The sequence below is a fragment of the Phalangium opilio genome, unplaced genomic scaffold (genome assembly GCF_054372755.1).
Source record: "Phalangium opilio isolate 3A_F unplaced genomic scaffold, DU_Popi_V2 ptg000075l_1, whole genome shotgun sequence".
Lineage (NCBI taxonomy): Eukaryota > Metazoa > Arthropoda > Arachnida > Opiliones > Phalangiidae > Phalangium > Phalangium opilio.
This window is the reverse complement of record NW_028324184.1, coordinates 612,199-630,616: the sequence shown is the minus strand read 5'-3', so window position 1 is coordinate 630,616 and position 18,418 is coordinate 612,199. Positions and strand designations below refer to the sequence as shown.

Genomic DNA, 18,418 nt, shown 5'->3' with positions numbered 1-18,418 from the left:
TGTCACTATAGCAATAGCAATAGCGCTGCAAATGATTGCGTAATAATCCCACCCCGAGTCTCGTGTCAAAAGTCAAGGTCATTGATGTTTTTTATGGTTCTTGGCTGGTCCCCAAATCAAAATTGACCAAGGCTTAAAGTCTGTCGAAAAGGAACCAAATTTGAAGTTTTGACAGATTATCGCTTTAAACAAAGGATTAATCGTGGATAAGGCGTTAAATTTCGGTGTTAACATGTTAAAATCCTCAGTTCAAGCTGGGAAAGTATCCAAAGTGGTGATTTGTGGGTATCAGGGTTGTGGTAAAACTTCAATTTTGGAACAGTTCATTTATGGAAGCCATACAGTTGGAACTGTAAGTGTTTAATGACGATTTCAAATTAATTTATATTAATTAATTACGTTTAATTTTCAGGATATGCATAACACAATTGAAGATATTTATTTAGCCCATGTTGATACAGATAGGGGTAGTAAAGAAAAAGTTATTTTTTACGATACTGCTGGTTTGGTAAGTGTCTAAATATTTAATTTAATTTAATTTAATTTAAATTAATTCAACTTTAAAATTATTTGACCAACTCACTTTAATTTAAAGGATGTGAAGAATTATGAAATCTCAAGAGCTCATATTACCCATGCAGATGTAAGTATTTTGTTTAAATTTAATTAAGTAATTATTTAATTAAATATTAATTTCATTTTAAAACAGGGATTTGTTTTAGTATACGGTGTTAATGACATAGATTCCTTTCGTCTGCTTGATTTAATGAAGAAAGACATTGATAAACATAAAGAAAAGAAGGAGGTAATGTTTAAATTAACATCATTAATGAACCTATTGAATGATTAATCAGTTTTTAATCTATATTTAGGTTGCCATTCTTGCTCTAGGTAATAAAGCTGATTTAGTGCAAGAAAGGCAAGTAGATTCCAATTCAGCTCAGTCATGGGCTCAAAGAGAAAAGGGTATTTTGATGATAAATCAAATTTAAATGCTTTATATCTAATTAATTTGATTTAATTTAAGTGAAACTATACGAAGTTAGTGTGGCTGATCCAAAATCTCTGATTGAACCTTTCATCTTTTTGACCTCAAAAATGAACCCTCCACCCAGTAATTATAAATCTTTATTATGCAGCATGCTTTAATTAGTTTAATAATAAATTATGTTAATTTAAACTTAAAATTGTTTAAATTTAATTTAATTTTATTTTTAGGCAAGTCAACTTTTGCTCCTTTGGTTCGGAAAGGAAAAGGAATTCCTTTGGAACTTTAATATAATTAATTATAATAAAGAATATTTTTAACTAACTTCCATTTTGGTGTAATATATTTTAAATATTGTTGAATATCAATAAATATGATTAGTTTTTATTAAGTCTTGGTAATTGAATTATCAATTTTGAAGAAAAAATTCAAAAGAAATGAATTTTATAAGAGGTGAACTGAACCGAGTCCCGTGTATATATTGGTCAATTGATGTGTCGTCTGCTTAAAGCGTGTGTAGAGTTGTAGACTTAGGCCTAACTAAAGGAAAAGGAATTCCTTTGGAACTTTAATATAATTAATTAAAATAAAGGATATTTTTAACTAACTTCCATTTTGGTGTAATATATTTTAAATATTGTTGAATATCAATAAATATCATTAGTTTTATTAAGCCTTGGTAATTGAATTGTCAATTTTGAAGAAAAAATTAAAAAGAAATGAATTTTGTAAGAGGTGAACTGAACCGAGTCGCGTGTATATATTGCGTCATTTGATGTGTCGTCTGCTTAAAGCGTGTGTAGACTTAGGCCTAACTTCGTACACCAAATTTAAACGTTTAATGTCATAAATCAGGTTAATTAACATTTGAAACAAGTCAGTAATTGAAGGAAAACCATATTTAACGGAATGGTTAGTAAATCAAGCATTAAATCTTAATTAAACTTAAGTTTTTAACGTCAAGTTTATCCTTAATGTTAAGCCTAATGTATTTGTTTACAGTTCAAAAGAGTTGCTTCTTTGACATGTTCCATCAGGCCTATTCATTCCTTAACTAAAACATTGATGGAACAATTAAACTCAGACAAAAAATTCACTGTAATTATATTTAAATAAAATGTTAATTAGATTTAAAATAGATTTAAATAATGCAGGTAGCAATTGAAGGTAACATAGGTTGTGGCAAAACAACTTTGCTTAAGTATTTTTCAAAATTTCCAGACACTTTGGTTAGTTTTGAAATTAACTAAAATAAGATTTAATGTAGATTAAACTTAATTAAATTGGTTAAAGATCCTAGAAGAGCCAGTCAAAAAATGGACCAATTTGAAAGGGCACAACTTATTGGTAAATAAATCATACTCTTTCTTTTCTTTATACCAAAATTAAATTAATGTCAGTTAAATTAAATTAAATTAAATAAATTTAAATTAATCGTGACAGGGTCTATTTTACAAAGACCCCTCAAGATATGGTCTAACATTTCAAACTTATGTACAATACACAATGTTACAAAGTCATACTTCACCTTTTAAAGAAAAGGTCAAATTAATGGAAAGGTCAATTTATAGTGGCAAATATTGCTTTACTGAAAATCTATACAGGAGGTACAAAAAACTTTGATTAATTTAATTTAATTGGCATTTAAATTAAATTAATCTAAAGTCATGTATAATAGTGGGAAAATGCCTGAAGCTGAATATGTAGTTTTGGGGGAATGGTTTGATTGGATAATCAAAAATGGCAATGCCAAATTAGATTTAATTGGTAAGGTTATTAAATTAAATATAGATTAAATGAGAATTAATGTTAAATTTAATTAATAGTTTATCTAAGAACTGATCCTGAAGTTGTTTATAAAAGAATAATGAAGAGAAAAAGGCCAGAGGAAATTAGCATTCCTTTTGTAATTAATTTAAATGAGTGACTAAGGTGTAATTAATAATAAAATTTAATTACTGTTTTGGTTTTTAATATTATAAGGAATATATTAAAACTCTTCATGATATTCACGAAGAATGGTTAATTCAGGAGAAGATATTTAAATTACCAGCCCCATTATTGGTTAGTTAAACTATTTTTAAACCTATTATTAAAGCTTGCCAGGTAATTTATTAATTTAATAATTAGGTGCTAGACGCTAATGGTGGATTAGAAGAAATGAGCAAAGCTTATGAAGAAAATTCTGAACAAATTCTATGCTGTAGAAATTAAATTTCTATCAGTTCAAATATCTGATAGATAAATACGCATTTGTATACCAAAGTATTGTTTTAAATATATATTTGAATAAAAGTTTTAAAAACTGAAAATTTGATATTTGAATTATTTGTTTTTCTTTTTCAAACTAATGTCAAAACTTTCCAAAATGTTTCCATTCTTCCATTCCAATACGTAGTTTTCTGACAAGGAGGATTGATACCATTTACACCAGGAGGAGATGCTACAAGTAGCCTGGCCTCCAGTTGTAAGTACTCCTTGTCTAGAAAACTACGTATAAGCAGAGAGAATTTAGAAGGGAATTGATACCATTTACACCAGGAGGAGATGCTACAAGTAGCCTGGCCTCCAGTTGTAAGTACTCCTTGTCTCGAAAACTACGTATAAGCAGAGAGAATTTAGAAGGGGAGTGGAAGGGGTGGTGGTTTGGAATGTAGCGCAACGTCGTCTGCTAAACATTATCTAGGCAGGTCGATTTCCGGTATGATGCGTTTGTAACAGAGAGATTTTAGAACACGTGAGCGGAAACTCGCCTACCCCAAAAAGCTCAACGCGACATCTTGTTTGGGCGTCATCACGTTTAATAGAGTCAAAGGGGGGTGGCTTCCACTCCCCTTCTAAATTCTCTCTGGTATAAGATTGATTGCCAGTAAAATTTTAATTTCCTACTTTATGACCATAATAAAAAAAATCCCTTTCACTTTTAAAAAAACTTCCCCAAACTTAAACTAAATACTGTTCAGATTGTAACCAAAACCATGAAATTTCACTTTCACTAGCTTTCACTAACAATAACACTATTCTTTAATCCAGAAGGACCAAGAACCATATAAAAAGTTTCCCTAAAACTTTCGCTTCAACCCAAATATCTAGAGTGTATCCAAAAATACCATTAAACTGATCATATTTCCCGATTAAAGCTTTCAAAAGCTCAAAGTAGGAAATAACGCGGCGGGGGTTAATAACTGTTCGAAATAATTTTTCGAGTTCGTTGGATATCCGTGTTATAGGCTTTTAAACTTTCACCGAGTTTTGGCGTGCCATAACGAGAGCGTTAACACCAAAGCCAACGGTCAACGCACCACGCGCCCTCCTTCCCTAACGTGTCCTCGATGTTCCCTATAGCTTTTCCCAAATAATATAATACCCCCATACCGTAGAATGCTTTTAAAAGGCGTAATCAAAACTTGAAGTAAATTAATCTAAAAGTATCATAAATAAAATCGTTCGTCACAATGTTTGGGTCATGAGTTAGAATTTTAGGCTTAAGAGATAAAATGGCGCCCGCTGAATGGTACCATCTCACCTTGGAGATATGGGATAAGTCGTAGCATTATGATTACTTCGGGATATTCGACTTTGGTCAAAACAGAATGCTCGAAACGTTTTGTACAAAAGGCGATAATCGGGCTCGACCCGTTTCGCGGTGTTTCAACTTTTCAACGAGAGACACGACGCGTATTGTTGTTAGTGTTCAAACGGGAGCAAGCGCGCTCCCCCATTGGTCGAATTCATTTTTCAAAATTCCGCGTTCATCAGGGGAGAGACGGACTACGAACACCCCCATTTTAGCGGGAAATGATTCCCTCGTTCTTATAGTAAAGGCATTTTTCAACACATGGAGTACGTACACAATACCCCAAGAGTTGCAGCTACAAGTCTATACGATCAAGGCAGAAAAGAACGGAAACTCTAGGGATTTGTTGTATAGCCTCCTAGTTACTGGACCGTACCATTCTAACGGGTTCGTACAACGGGGGTGTTAAGCGTGATTAAGCCTAACGCACTCCCCCATTTCTGTATAATGATGCAGTCTATGGTTTAGCTTAGTATTTCCTCGGAGGGGAGGGTTGAATGCTCTATGGCAAAAATGAGAACGGGAACATTTTTGGAGAGAGAGAGAGAGAGAGAGAGAGAAACCCCTGGTTCAGTTCAAACGAGAATGAGGGGGGCTAAACTACAATGGAACGCGTGATGCAACAGCTAAGCAGCGTTACCCCCCAAAATGTTTTATATAATATCTCGCAGCGGGATGCCCCGACTAAGTTAGGTTACGTAAAAAAGTGAAAGTTAGGGGAAGTTGTAGAGGTCTTTAGCGCGTTAGCACTAGCAGACTTCCCCCTTTTCTAACTAATACTCCCCCACCTCCCGCGATGGTGAGGCTTTTCTCCGCTGACTTCCGCGTTAAATATATTTCCGGTGCGGGATATCCTTTGAAATATTCCTAACAATACAGTCAGGGACTAGAATCATGGGGGAAATTTGTAGTGTTAGCATATTACAGTACCTATAAAAATAGGAACTTCCTGAGATGGTCCATTTTTTAGGGGGGACATTCCCGTTATTTTTATTTGTTTTAAAATTATAGAAACAACGAAGCCATAATCATACAGATATGTGTCTTTATCAATTATTCGAGTCCTTAAAAGACTCGAATATCATCTGAACAAAGGAATTTCTCAATAAGTAGCGTAAATTAGAATCTTTGGCACAATCCATTTTACCGTAAGCTAGGGGGTGTTTAAATTCCAATACAAAATGGAACTGTCCATAATCGGTCACGTAACTCGTTTGCTCTCATTTTTATCTTATGACGAGTTAAAACCCGTCGAACAGCGTTAGTATAAGCAAAGGGGTGGCTTGGGAAATTATCCAATTAACTTTAGTGTTCGTTACACTATAACGGGAGTAATCGCCTCCCATCCCCCCAAAATTCAGGAAGCTTCGACTATACGAGTTGGGATGGATTATTCCATTCAGTAAAGAGCCTAGAATTAAGCGTAAAAACAGGGGGAAGGGGAAGTTGGGAGTCAACTTTTGCCCCGAAAGAAGAGACGCTATTGGATATCAGGGGGTGGATTCGGAGGATGGAAAATTGACCCCGGGATGGGGACCCGGACGCTCCATCGATGGACCTTTACTGGAAGAGGTTGAATGACCCGGTTACTCGAGGTCGCTCACCTCTTGATGATCTCAATTTTGGGCGCGCGCGCGCAACTACTTCGGCGTGCTTCCGGAGAAGCCAACTAGGACCCACCACAGATAGAGAGAGAGAGTGACTCCTTCCACCAAAGTTCTTTATAACATCTCTCTCTTTAGTGCATTAACTCCGGGTCTAGAATTTACCCGTCCTCCCCTCCGAGGAAGTAAAGATGTTAGGTACCCACTTTGGGAAACAGAGCGAGAGTGTTTCCGCATAACGGTAGTCGATTCCATTTTAAATCGCAAGGGGTTAGCCGCAGCTTTTACGGTAGTCATTTTTGGGAAGTCAAAAACCTTTTACTTCCTAAATTTTTTATGTTCCGTAGGTTATGTACGGTGTATTAAAGAATGTCAAGGCACTGTAGGGACACGCGGCTAATTAATCATTTTATTTTATGGGACACTTGATTGTCAAATTGAATTATTTTACGAGACACTAATTTTAAAAATTAAAATTTTTGGCGAGTATTGGGCTATATTTCAATGGAATTTGGCGGTAAATCCGTGGGATAAATTCCGGCAACACTGTCACGATAAAAAAACCTTCTTACCCTCCCTTATTCCTTAACTATAAAGGACGAGTCTATTTTCTAAACGAAACAGTCTTTCATCCTCCTTTACTATTTTATCCTTGACACCAAAGTTTCGCTAACGTATTTGTCGACTAGGGAAAGCGGAAGAGTTTATTTCAGAAAGAGGTAAAAACGGCGCTGTATTCTTTTCCCCTCTACCGTGAACGTTACCACTGTTTCCTCGTTGCCAATGAAGGAAGAGAAAGGGTTAAAAAGAGTTGAAAGCGAAAGGGTTTTATACGTCTGCATCGAAATTTAACGAGAAATTAGGTCAAACTAGACGTTCTAAGGTCTTTCCCGCTATCCAAATATACTTTCACTTTCGAATAGAGCTAGAATGACATTGTGGATCCTTATCAATGTAACTTCTATATTGATTTTAGGAACGTTTCCAACGCGTTTTAACCCTGATTGAGTTTTAGCACGTTTTTCAAACAGTTCAATGATAAGATCAGCTTTGTTAGCTTTATGTACAACTAACAGCGTACTTAGTTAGCTAAACTTTCCCAGATAACTCTTTGAAATAATATAATTAATTACTTATTTAAATTTCATCTTAATATTTAAATTTCATCTTAATATTTAAATTTCATATTAATATTTAAATTTCATATTAATATTTAAATTTCATCTTAATATTTAAATTTCATCTTAATATTTAAATTTCATCTTAATATTTAAATTTCATCTTAATATTTAAATTTCATCTTAATATTTAAATTTCATCTTAATATTTAAATTTCATCTTAATATTTAAATTTCATCTTAATATTTAAATTTCATCTTAATATTTAAATTTCATCTTAATATTTAAATTTCATCTTAATATTTAAATTTCATCTTAATATTTAAATTTCATCTTAATATTAATTATAATATTGTATATTGTCTATTTAAATGAAACTAATTAATTTAAACATAGCTTCAACAGTTTAATCTAAATTATAATTTTGTCAAATTAAATAAAACCAATTCATTCAAACGTAACCTCAATAGCTTTAATTTAAAGGTACTATCTCTACTCCTCACCTTCATTTCAATAATAGTTCATAACAAAAAACCATAAACACAAACTAATCGAAACACCTCGACCTCTCAGAGAGTCACCCTTGGCGTTGAACTTCCCAGGAAAGAACTCAAGTGCAAGGGAAAACGTACTTATAGGGGCCAAAAGAGCGATAGAACGAAATAGGCCAAATCCTTAAAAAATGTGTCAGGGTTATTTCAAAGTATGTCAATCCGATGGTGAACGTACGTGTGATAATATATCTAAGTGCTCACCATGTTAGAATCAAACAAATTTTTATGCCTAAATTACAATTAACATATATTATTAATAATTAATATTAATTTATAAAATTAAATTCAATTTATCAATACTAAACTTTAATCCAATAGACGACGCTGTAAAACGGTAGAGTTGCAAAAATTGATACGAAAAGAAGTATATTAAAACGAAGTAACTTTTGTTTTCAAGTCTGTTTTCGAGGAATTATACCGAGGGGTCGGACGTTTAGGAAAAAGTGTACGGGATTTCGAAATCCAATTTGATTTCGTCGGATTTTGTCGGATTTCGTTTGATTTCGTCGGATTTCATAGGATTTCGTTTGATTTCATCGGATTTTGTTTGATTTCAGAGTTCGATAAAATCCAATGGATTTCATCGAATTTTGAGATTTTTCCCGTGATTCCGTCGGATTTTGCTATTTTTACCGCGATTTCGACTGATTTTGCGATATTTCCCTCGATTTCGTTGGATTTTGAGGTTTTTCGCATGATTTCCTCGGATTTTGAGATTTTTCCCCGTAATTTCGTCGGATTTTGTGATTTCTTTTGATTTTGGATTTCGTGAATTTTGTAATGGATTTCACGATTTCTTTACTGATTTTGCTTCTGATTTTGTGATTTTGCTTCTGATTTCGTGATTTCTTTCTTGATTTTGTGATTTTTTTACTGATTTTGTGATTTCTTTACTGATTTTGTGATTTCTTTACTGATTTCGTGATTTCTTTACTGATTTTATGATTTCGTTGCTGATTTCGGATTTTTTTATTTGATTTCGAAATCAGCGTTGATTTCGGATTTCTTAAATTGGATTTCACGGGTAGCGTACGGGATTTCATGAATGACCGACCCCTCGAATTATACTGTATTTTATAAGGAGTGTGATCTAATATTTTAAACGCATTCCATAAAATTTAATTAATTTAACTTATTTTTCAGTTAATCTACTTCTGATGAGAGAAATCTGCCCTTGAAAAGCGCTTTTATACGCGGAAAGTTTTGGCGCGCGCGAAATTTTTCCCGCTTTCTCCGCGAGCGGCGTTGAAGATCAAGTTCGAGAGAAGGGAAAACGTAGCTAAAGGGTGAAAGCGGGAAAAAGACTCGTTCAAGTACAATGGATATGAAAAATTAGGTCAAACGAGCTCCGCGAAGGGCGGCTGACTTTCTCTACCTCCGTTGAGCCGTCTAATCTAGAGCGTTAGCAGGAAAAGCCTAGGAACAGACGAGGAAGCGAATTATCAACGCTTTTTCCCTCTATACCAACTTCAAATGGGGAAAAGTTTATCCTTCTAGATTGAAAAGTCAAGGATATAAATCGAAACCTAGCGAAAACGGCTCACTATCACGTTGCGTAAATGACACGTGAAACATTTTTAAGAAAAATGTGACAAATAATCACGTTTATAAGATGACACGTGAACAAATTTGAATAAAACAAGATACGAAATACTTTTGAACTGAAATGTGACGCTGACAAAAAAAGCTATCACGTTTTGTACAATCCCACGTGCCTAATTAAATTGGGATCTAAATTTAAAATACACTAAATGTTGGTTTTCCCTTGAACACTGGTGTGTTGCGGTTGGAACACTTTTACAGGGGCAATACTAAAAAGTTATACCTAAATGCAGCTTGAGAAAAGGGTTCCTAGTAGAATATCACTGCATGGTATGTGCTTATTGTACAGCAGACGATTTTTTTTCAGTTCAAATCTCTTTATACTCTCATTCAAAAAAGTCCATAGAAACCTCCATACATTTTTTAACCCCATGCGCAGAATAGAACCCTATTGAAATTGAACAATATCTTTGCATAAACCCGAACAGTACCCCCGGCCCCGACCCTTCCATGAACCCGAAGCAGTTTTTCTAGTCTAGACAGTCGGAGGGGGGAGGGGGCAAAACGGTTCCCACGTGATCCCACGCCGCCCCCGCGTTACACGAAGCGAGGGCGTCCGTCGTAAGAGAGCATCGTAACCTTCCATAAACTCCTCCAAAATACTGTCAGCAGTGGGAGGCTCTGGCCAGGTGACGGGGGTTCCCTATTTACTCCCACTGCCCTCGCGGCGGCGTTTACCGTTCAATGTCGACGGCGGGGCCGAGGTAGTCCTCCCGAAGGTCGGTCATAGCGTCACGTCCCCGTTCTAGACGCGCTCAAGGACTCTGAGACGCGGGCAACGCCGACTCCAAACGTCACCCAAGGTCGAGAGTTCGTACGATCGCCCCCAAAGAGGTCGGAAGTTTTTGGGTCCATGACCTTTCTCTATCTTCTCTCCCAAGTTTTGGGGGAGAAAGACAGAGAGAACAGTCAAGTGTCTCCCCTAATATATCCATCCCTATAGCTACCTGATACCGGTCGATAATTCCTAAACCTCAGTAATAGTTCTTGTGGAAAAAATAGGCCCAACGTTAAGCCATACACGGTGACTTTTTTTTAAATAAAGGGATAGTGAAGTAGAAGGAATAATATCTGAGTTTATTACGGGTATTTCAATGTTAATTTCCTATTAGTTGAAGTACAACCACGTCTTAAAATTTAACAATTATAACAAACAGGTTTTGTACCTGAAATATTTTCCCTTCTAAGGTTGGGTTTTTCTATAGATTTAGGCCTACTTTCTATAGCCGAACGGCTTGGAACTTTGAAAAAACTAGTTTTCTACGTCTATACCAAGATAAAATCAAAAATAACCCGAAGTTTCTAAACTATTTCATTATCCCTTTAAAATTAAAAAAAAAAAAATCCTTGACAAAACGTAATTTTTCCCGCCCCATTTGTGGTAACCCTAACTCGGGCCTCATTCATTTAACCACGATTTTAGGCAGAGAGCCTTCGGAAGTTCAGAGACTATTCGGCCTCAAGGTAAAGCTCACCCTCCGGCGCAGACGCGGTGAAATATAGCTAGAGATACTAGTAGGCCTCTCGTTGAAGGTAGAATCAGCCAAGTTTTTAACCCTTTCGCTACTGAAATCGCGCCCGAAGGCCTTTAGCCTCTCGCGACTAGGAAGAAGAGAGCCAGACAAGGCTAAACTCTCGCTCAGCCAGGCTTCCGGAGGGGAAGATAGAGGGAGGAAAGGTTAGGATCGAAGGCGAGCCACGGAAATGTCAAGGTACCTGATAAGGTAGGCTCCCCCCGTCCACTCTCACGCGCCAAAGCTATACGCTACTCACGAGGTGAAAAACACGCGCGTGCGCCGCGCCAAAACCAACAGGTGTTGAAGTGTTTACAAGGGTGAAGGAGATCACCATGACAACCGATCAAGGAGGAATATTCCACTTTTTATCCAAGCAGCACCATCCGTGAAATGACGGGCGATTTAAGTTAGGACCTTTATAATAAACCCCCCCTGTTTTGCGTACAATAAACTGGTCCATTATGGGGAATACCGCGCTGTATGCCAGCCAGAGAGAGGTTTAATTTGATTTGATGGATGCTGCCATAGTAATGGTGTTGATTTATTGCTAGTAATGATGAGTAATAAAATAATGTGGGAAGTAACTGGTCATAGACTCGGCGCAAAATATCTTAATGAGTAACGACTGTTAATTTACTTTTAAGTAATTTAAGGGCAGAATATCACTCTCGCTTAGACCTATATTTAAATGTTTAATTTTTATTAATTATAATTATTTCGTGTGAATAATAGAAAGTTGAATATTCATAAAATAATGGTGTTTTTATTATTTTATTACTCTCCTTGGCAATAAACGCTAATATATAATATAATAATTTTGCTAATTTCCAATCATTTAATGTCAAAAATTAATTTTAACCAAAAAAATATATGATATAGGCGCACGTCCTTAAAATATTTCAATAAATTCATAGAACAATATACGCCTAAATTTTGATCATGACCAAATTCTAACCAATATATAAAACTTCCTTGTACACAACAAACAATGCCACCAAAAGTTCAGGAGCATACCCTTGCAAAATTAAAAAAACTATATTACGAGGTTATCACCTAAATAAAAATCCTCCATTCTAATTTCACCTACAAACCTACAGAGGCATCGCGTTAATACCCTAAAGACCTACAAACGCCTAAAAGTCCTAGTTCTACTTTTTAATTTTCACAACATAATCTAGTTTACATAAAAAAAGAACAATCCAGAAACATATATTCCACTTTCTCCGCAGCGGCACCAAGCTCAAAGACGGTACACCTATAACCATGTCCTAAAAATACAGTATATTGTATGAACATAATCTAGCTCAGTAGCAACAGAGCCTTTTTTTTTTGCACAATGAAATAGAGACACCTTGAAAATTAATGTCGCTCGGTTAGTAGGTTTCGCATCGCTATACTAAAAGGGCCGGGGTCTTTTAGAGAACCGCGTTCTAGATTAACCAATAGTATTAAAAAAAATTAAGTCAATAGTTCACGAGGCTAGCGTATCGTTAAATTAGAGTATTAGACAAAAATAAGAAATATTTATACACCAGATATAGATAGAGGTGAAGGAAAGATATCAACTCGCGAACTTGAAATGGGGGAATAAAGTGTTTCAGTCGGTCAAATTTCTGTGGGTACAAAAGCAAGCGCCTGATTTACCTGATAAAAATATCGTTTCATGCTCTAAAAAATTTAAATCTCAAGTTCATCCGTGATAGGTTGATACCATTATCATCGTAAAAGGGGTGGAGAAGGGTTTAATTGTTGTAGATAAGATTAATTTTAGGTTTTTAAGGATGGATATGTTAAATAATGTTTTATATTTATAAATGGTTCGTTTTAGGCGTACGTAAAGTGTGTGTTTGTGTGTGGCGGGGGGGGGGGGAATGCGATATCGTGGTAATTAGACGTCCGACGTTCGCGTTTAGACGTCAAAAGAAGCCTGACGTTTGAACCTGAGAAAATTTGGTGGAATTGTCGAAATTGTGTATTTTGATATAAATAAAGAGACGCGACTTTAAAGACCTCGGCAATTAATTTTGAACTTAAAGTATGATTACGAAAACATTTACCCTCAATATTTGACGCAACCATAACTAGATATTATTACGGAATCATTTTCTTACAAGAATTTCATCATATTCGTACAAAAAAGTACAACCCGGCGTTTCCTCTCTCGACACGCTTATTTAATTGCTCCGCTAAACTCAGTTAAGGGGTAACTAGGTTTCTCGAACCAGAGAAGTTTTATTTTAGTTTTTATCCTCTAAAACGGAACCATTGTCGGTAAAAATCCGGGTTTTTATCGTCATAAAACCTTGGGATTCATTTTTTTGGACATTGTAGCGCGCTATTAGCCCCGGTACCACCGTACCCTACTCTAGACGACCCTGGGTGTCTCAAAATTGACCTACATCACTGACGATTCGACCTAAATCGTCCGAGTACATCCGGTCTCGCGGAATAAGCTAGCCCTCACCCTCCACTAGCGTTCAACCAGGTCCGCGAAGCCCACCCTCTCTGGTGCAAGGCCACAGCCGCATCACCATACCTTAAAAAGGGGGTGAGCGTCTACAATAGGGATGACCTCCTAGCCTATTCAAGTAGCTCTCGCGCTAGACGAGTTATACAAAATAGTGAGTGTACCACAATTCTATAATGAATATTGAACCATAATACAACCGTCAAATAAATTTGTCTTTTGAAGTTTACTCTAACAAAGGCTCTACAAATTTATTATTTATAATAGGCCTACAGCTTTACAATACTCCGGGATGTATTGAATACATTCACGTGATGCTTTTCTATTACGAGAGGATACACTAGGTAGAGTCAGGGGATTGGTTGGTACAAGCGCTAGGATCCTAGATTAATGAGAGTAGGCTAGACGTTGCTATGACAACGGGGATAGGATCATTTTGGAGTTGGCATGCAAAATGCTAGTATAGAAAATGGACTGCTCCTGTTATATAACTTTGCGGTGGAGCTTTTCTAGCTTCAGTCTGCTTTAAGCATTTGTCCCAAATGGTTTTCGCCTATTTTGGTTTAAAAAAATAATTTTTGTTTTGTTAATGATGTAAGATTATTTTTAATGCGTATCATGATTTAATTAAAATAATTTGTATATAATATTCTAGGCCTTTGGACTTTGGAAAACTAATCGTAATGCTAATCTCTATGGAGCTTAACATTACGAGGTGGATAATTTTTCGCGAGTTAGAGCCAAGGTTTCGCGACCAAGGGGGTACACTTTTTTAACAACCTAACTTTACAGCGCTAGCAAAGGCTGAAAAGATTAACGTAAATAGCGACTAGGGTAGGGATGGCCTCCATTTTTCAAGATGGCAGCGGATTACAAAAATATTTCTTAATGATCATCTACTAGTTAAGAATAACGTCCCTGCGAAATTTCAACTTCCTAGGTAAAGCGGTTCGGTCTGGGCGTTAAATTATAAGTCAGTCATGATATAATTGTGGATGGAGCTAAAAAAGAAGTGGTAATCTTTCCGCATTCCCAAAATAGGCGGCTTCTATTGTGTCGATGATTTCCGGTACCATTTTTCCGCATTCTCCTATTGCGTCAGTCTGGGGAATGCTACATTCTTGGGGAAAGCCCTCCTGGTATGTAGTATCTACACTGTTAAATCGGCATCCTTGAAGTTTAGCGAGCCTCGCAGCTGGGAAACCCCACCGCGCCGGCGCCCTGACTTCAAAGCTCAAAGGTGCCGCCGCGCGCACGCGTTCCCCTTCCGAATACCGTGGAGTATATACTTGGAAACGTTAGTTGACCGTAAAACTCTATAAGAAGTTGATGATTTAGGCCTTCGCGTTAGAGACAAGTTTAACGGGAATTTTGCAAATAACAATATTTTTATTTTTTATTTTTCTTAATAAAAATAAATTTTTATCGTAGTGGTGGAATTCATAAACGTCGGACGAAACGAAATTTATTACTATTATTATCTATTGCGCGCAACGCCCTGATGAAGATTGGTCTATTTTTTAGGCCCTGGAAAATAGCTTCTCCTTTATACACAGTTTTCAGACTAGGAGGATTGATACCATTTACAACAGGAGGCCATACTAAAATATAATTTATTACCAAAAGTTGTAGAAAACCCCGTTTTAGAGTATATAAAATTTGTAGTTTGCCTACACCCCTTCCCCCAAACAAAAACATTGGTAAAAAGACTACAACCCTGAAATTTTGGATACGGTATTGGTATTGGTATTGTTTACTAAACAAAAGGGTAGGTGAAATGACAAGATTAAAGACAAACACAAATATACACTAATAATTTTATTATACACTTCCTAAGTAAATTATATTTAAAAAATTATTTTTTCGATTTTTTTACAAAACCTCCTTTTGGTTTCAACTTAGTTTCTAATTTAATTCTCAAATCATTTTCCCTTTCCTCCTCTATCTTTTTGTGACGTGTTACAGCAAAATCAACTTCATTCAAAAGGTTCACCACCTTTTTCTATAATATTAAATCAGCCTCAGTATTAGTTTGAATAATAGCCAAATTAGCTTTAAAATTTCCTTACAGTCAGTTCAATTTGTTTTGAATAACGAGCCCTTTGCCTGACACCCAGAGGGGCTGGTCTACCATCTAATACAGAGAGATTTTGAGTTTTTAAATGAAACTAAGAGTAACTAATGAAGCATACCCAAGTATGACCAATCAGGTAGGTCAGTTAGTGGACCATCTTCATTGCCACAACGTGTCATTCCACGTCTATTTCATTAAATATTGGTAACGTATTTTAATTTGAAATAAATAACAAAGAAACTCTTATGGTTTCCTACTTTTCTCTCCAAAACTTATTGTAAGAACTATGTGAATTAGTGGTCGAAATAGCGCATATTTGTACGTTAGAACGTGCATTATTCGCAGATTTTAATAAACAGTTGGAAATTATTCCTAAAATCAAAGTTTAAATAAATTTAATTGCAAAAATGAAGTCCGCAAACTCGGCATGATACCTAAGCCTTGGCTAGTAACTTACTGGATATGGCTATGAGCCTCATTTTGCCGTCTTCCTAAGTGTTATTAACTTAAACCACTTTTGGTAGCATAAATTATCGATCTTTTATTAATTTATTTTGATGTTTCACTTGAATTAAGGAATTAATCCCACTCAATAACTTCTAATTTATATTAAAAAGGTGAGCTATTTGCAACCGCCGTTACGGGGCTTTAGGGCGGCGCCATCTTGAAATGAGGAGGGCTGGACAAATGCATTTGAGAAGTAAGGCGGGAAATAAGTAAGTCTACAAAATAACCCGCTAAATTTTTGCCTGCAAACTAATCATAATGATAATTAATCGTTATAATCTCAAATAATGAAAATTTATATTTATGTCCCAATTAGTACTTTAAAGAAATTTCCCTTTCCAAGACACTATTGATCTAAGAAGCCATATAGACCAAAATCCCCTTTAAAACCCTACACCAATGCCTGAGTACTCTGCTTTGAAACGAAAATTTATAAGGCTTTAATAAATTTGTAAAAGTTTAGGTACAAAATATGTATAATCCATGTCTTGTAAAAAAATCCAAGAAAAAACTATTATTTCTTAAGAATCTACTTAAATATGCGAAATGATATGATCCACAATTTTTTTTGTTTTTTTTTATGTTAATTTTTTTTTTAAGAAGGGGAGCCTGGTATAAAATATATTACTTCTTTGTACAATACAGGTTCAATATTGGTAAAGAATAAACAGTCCCATTAAATGTTTTTTTTTTTTTTTAACAAAACACATTTACACTAATCATTCAAGAATCAAAATGAATTGCTGAATAGATGATTACCCAAGACACCTATAAACAGAAAAATTTATTTCCTCATTCATAATGAATTAAATTTATAGTTTTATTATAATTATTTACCAAAAAACCTGCAAATGAGGTCATGAACCCTTCTTTAATTAACTCCCAAGCTCCACCAAATTCTTCTTCATCAATTTTTTGAAAGGTATTAGAGTATATGTAAATTACCACAGTATTTATGATACAAAACCTATAACGTCATAAACAACCATCCATTCATTATTTAAGTTACTATAAATTAAATAATTTAATGTAACTTACAAAATAATGGCTACAAGACCTTTCAGGGGAATTAAACCCCAAATTAATCCTACAATAATTCCTAATACTTGTCTAGACCAATATATAATATCCAAAAACTCGTCCTAAAGCAAAAAATTCGACATTAAGGTAATTAGGCCTAGAAATTACTAATTTAAATATTGAAATCTAACCTTATCTGGCCATTTAGAGGATGGGGTCAAAGCACGATTCCAGACCGAGGCTTGAGAAGATTTTTTTAAAGTACCATTTCTCTCGCTTTTTCTCTTTTGAGAATTAGTAGACATATTTAAATTAATTAAATTTTACTTGTTTTAACCGCGGAGAACCGGAAAATTTTCTTACTAACAGGAACTCATTAGTTTAGGGTCAATTAGTTCAAGAAAAATTAGACCTAACAAGTAACGCGAGTGTCTCTCGCCGAAAAAAAAATAATAATTCCAAATTTCGACGCGAGGGAAAAACGAAAGAAATTGATTTTACGTATAAATACGTTTTGGCTACCATCAAGCGGAAGAATATCAAATTGCAAAGATTTAGTTATGTTTGCGGAGAATATACAAATTTGTGAACTTTACCGCCAAATATGAATGCCTACTACTTCAAAATAATTATGTTTGTGTTAATGACTTGGGAAATATGGATTTTGTAGCAATAAAGGAAGAAGTAGGGTTTAAAGCAGAAACAAAACAGTTTTCTACAGGGATACGCGGTGTTTTTATAATACAGTTGCTTAGTTTGCAGAATGCAAATAAAAACCGCTTAGGAAATAGATCAAAAATACACTCCGATTTGCGAAAATTCTGGCTCTGTACTTCTTGAAATTATTTACCTATTAAATTTGAAACCATGACGCTAAAAAATAAGAATTACATGGAAACTGTTTTGCATTTACTAAACACATTATGTAAATTACTTTAAATATGAAACCAATTAAATTATAATGTCACGAATTTGAACGTGTACTTTCGACCTACAACTCCACCTAATTTAAATTCGAATTTGCAATTCAACAAAAATACATTTATAAGTTTTATTTTGAATGTCAAGGAAGTTAGTAAGCAAGAGCGGGATACCATCAACCTATATCTGTCTTTAAAAAGAACAATCCTTTGATTCCTACCTAATTCCTTATCTTTCCATCTCTTATAATCGTGACATATCAAAATGTTTCCCACCCCTTTTGTAACGTAAAAACAGAATACAAGACTATAGGTACAAGCGGTGCCGAGATGAGGGTAAGCAGCATCTCTTACCAAGAAGACAACTGATAAGAGACCAGTTTCAAAATGTTCTTGCCCTACACCCGGTTTAAATAACAGGAAGTGCAAACCAGAATTAAATTTATTCAGATATTTCAGAGTCGATATT

The 18,418-nt window shown here is 35.1% G+C and overlaps 4 protein-coding genes across 4 annotated transcripts; 2 read left to right on the top strand and 2 right to left on the bottom strand.

Moving 5' to 3' along the window:
• Window positions 1-218: 218 nt before the first annotated feature.
• kappaB-Ras (NFKB inhibitor interacting Ras like 1) lies at window positions 219-1,379 on the top strand. Its single transcript, XM_089844247.1, has 7 exons — window positions 219-352; window positions 413-508; window positions 596-643; window positions 710-805; window positions 873-966; window positions 1,028-1,114; window positions 1,219-1,379. Exons 1-7 carry the CDS (start codon window positions 233-235, stop codon window positions 1,275-1,277), a joined length of 600 nt encoding a protein of 199 aa, XP_089700373.1. The 5' UTR covers window positions 219-232; the 3' UTR covers window positions 1,278-1,379.
• A 362-nt stretch (window positions 1,380-1,741) lies between these two features.
• On the top strand, window positions 1,742-3,300 carry dnk (deoxynucleoside kinase). The gene is made up of 9 exons (XM_089844243.1): window positions 1,742-1,900; window positions 1,991-2,086; window positions 2,143-2,217; window positions 2,282-2,335; window positions 2,432-2,595; window positions 2,667-2,755; window positions 2,815-2,894; window positions 2,972-3,052; window positions 3,119-3,300. Exons 1-9 carry the CDS (start codon window positions 1,898-1,900, stop codon window positions 3,200-3,202), a joined length of 726 nt encoding a protein of 241 aa, XP_089700369.1. The 5' UTR covers window positions 1,742-1,897; the 3' UTR covers window positions 3,203-3,300.
• Window positions 3,301-15,231: 11,931 nt separating this feature from the next.
• On the bottom strand, window positions 15,232-16,185 carry mRpL52 (mitochondrial ribosomal protein L52). The gene is made up of 5 exons (XM_089844202.1): window positions 15,960-16,185; window positions 15,760-15,874; window positions 15,621-15,688; window positions 15,498-15,562; window positions 15,232-15,430 (listed from the first exon to the last, which is right to left on the bottom strand). Exons 1-5 carry the CDS (start codon window positions 15,979-15,981, stop codon window positions 15,284-15,286), a joined length of 417 nt encoding a protein of 138 aa, XP_089700328.1. The 5' UTR covers window positions 15,982-16,185; the 3' UTR covers window positions 15,232-15,283.
• A 240-nt stretch (window positions 16,186-16,425) lies between these two features.
• Window positions 16,426-18,027, bottom strand: LOC149658602 (GEL complex subunit OPTI). The gene is made up of 4 exons (XM_089844203.1): window positions 17,221-18,027; window positions 17,048-17,151; window positions 16,847-16,976; window positions 16,426-16,777 (listed from the first exon to the last, which is right to left on the bottom strand). Exons 1-4 carry the CDS (start codon window positions 17,332-17,334, stop codon window positions 16,733-16,735), a joined length of 393 nt encoding a protein of 130 aa, XP_089700329.1. The 5' UTR covers window positions 17,335-18,027; the 3' UTR covers window positions 16,426-16,732.
• Between the last annotated feature and the right edge of the window lie 391 nt (window positions 18,028-18,418).

Coding starts and splice junctions, on each gene's coding strand:
- kappaB-Ras (XM_089844247.1), top strand. CDS start 233: ATGTTAAAATCCTCAGTTCAAGCTGGGAAAGTATCCAAAGTGGTGATT. Junction 509..595: donor TTTACGATACTGCTGGTTTG/GTAAGTGTCTAA, acceptor TTTAATTTAAAG/GATGTGAAGAATTATGAAAT. Junction 967..1,027: donor ATGGGCTCAAAGAGAAAAGG/GTATTTTGATGA, acceptor ATTTAATTTAAG/TGAAACTATACGAAGTTAGT.
- dnk (XM_089844243.1), top strand. Junction 2,087..2,142: donor ACTCAGACAAAAAATTCACT/GTAATTATATTT, acceptor TAAATAATGCAG/GTAGCAATTGAAGGTAACAT. Junction 2,596..2,666: donor ACTGAAAATCTATACAGGAG/GTACAAAAAACT, acceptor CATGTATAATAG/TGGGAAAATGCCTGAAGCTG.
- mRpL52 (XM_089844202.1), bottom strand. CDS start 15,981: ATGAGGCTCATAGCCATATCCA. Junction 15,689..15,759: donor AATAAGTTTTGGAGAGAAAA/GTAGGAAACCAT, acceptor TTAATGAAATAG/ACGTGGAATGACACGTTGTG. Junction 15,563..15,620: donor ACCTGATTGGTCATACTTGG/GTATGCTTCATT, acceptor TCTCTGTATTAG/ATGGTAGACCAGCCCCTCTG.
- LOC149658602 (XM_089844203.1), bottom strand. CDS start 17,334: ATGTCTACTAATTCTCAAAAGAGAAAAAGCGAGAGAAATGGTACTTTA. Junction 16,977..17,047: donor GGTCTTGTAGCCATTATTTT/GTAAGTTACATT, acceptor ATGACGTTATAG/GTTTTGTATCATAAATACTG. Junction 16,778..16,846: donor CCTCATTTGCAGGTTTTTTG/GTAAATAATTAT, acceptor TTCTGTTTATAG/GTGTCTTGGGTAATCATCTA.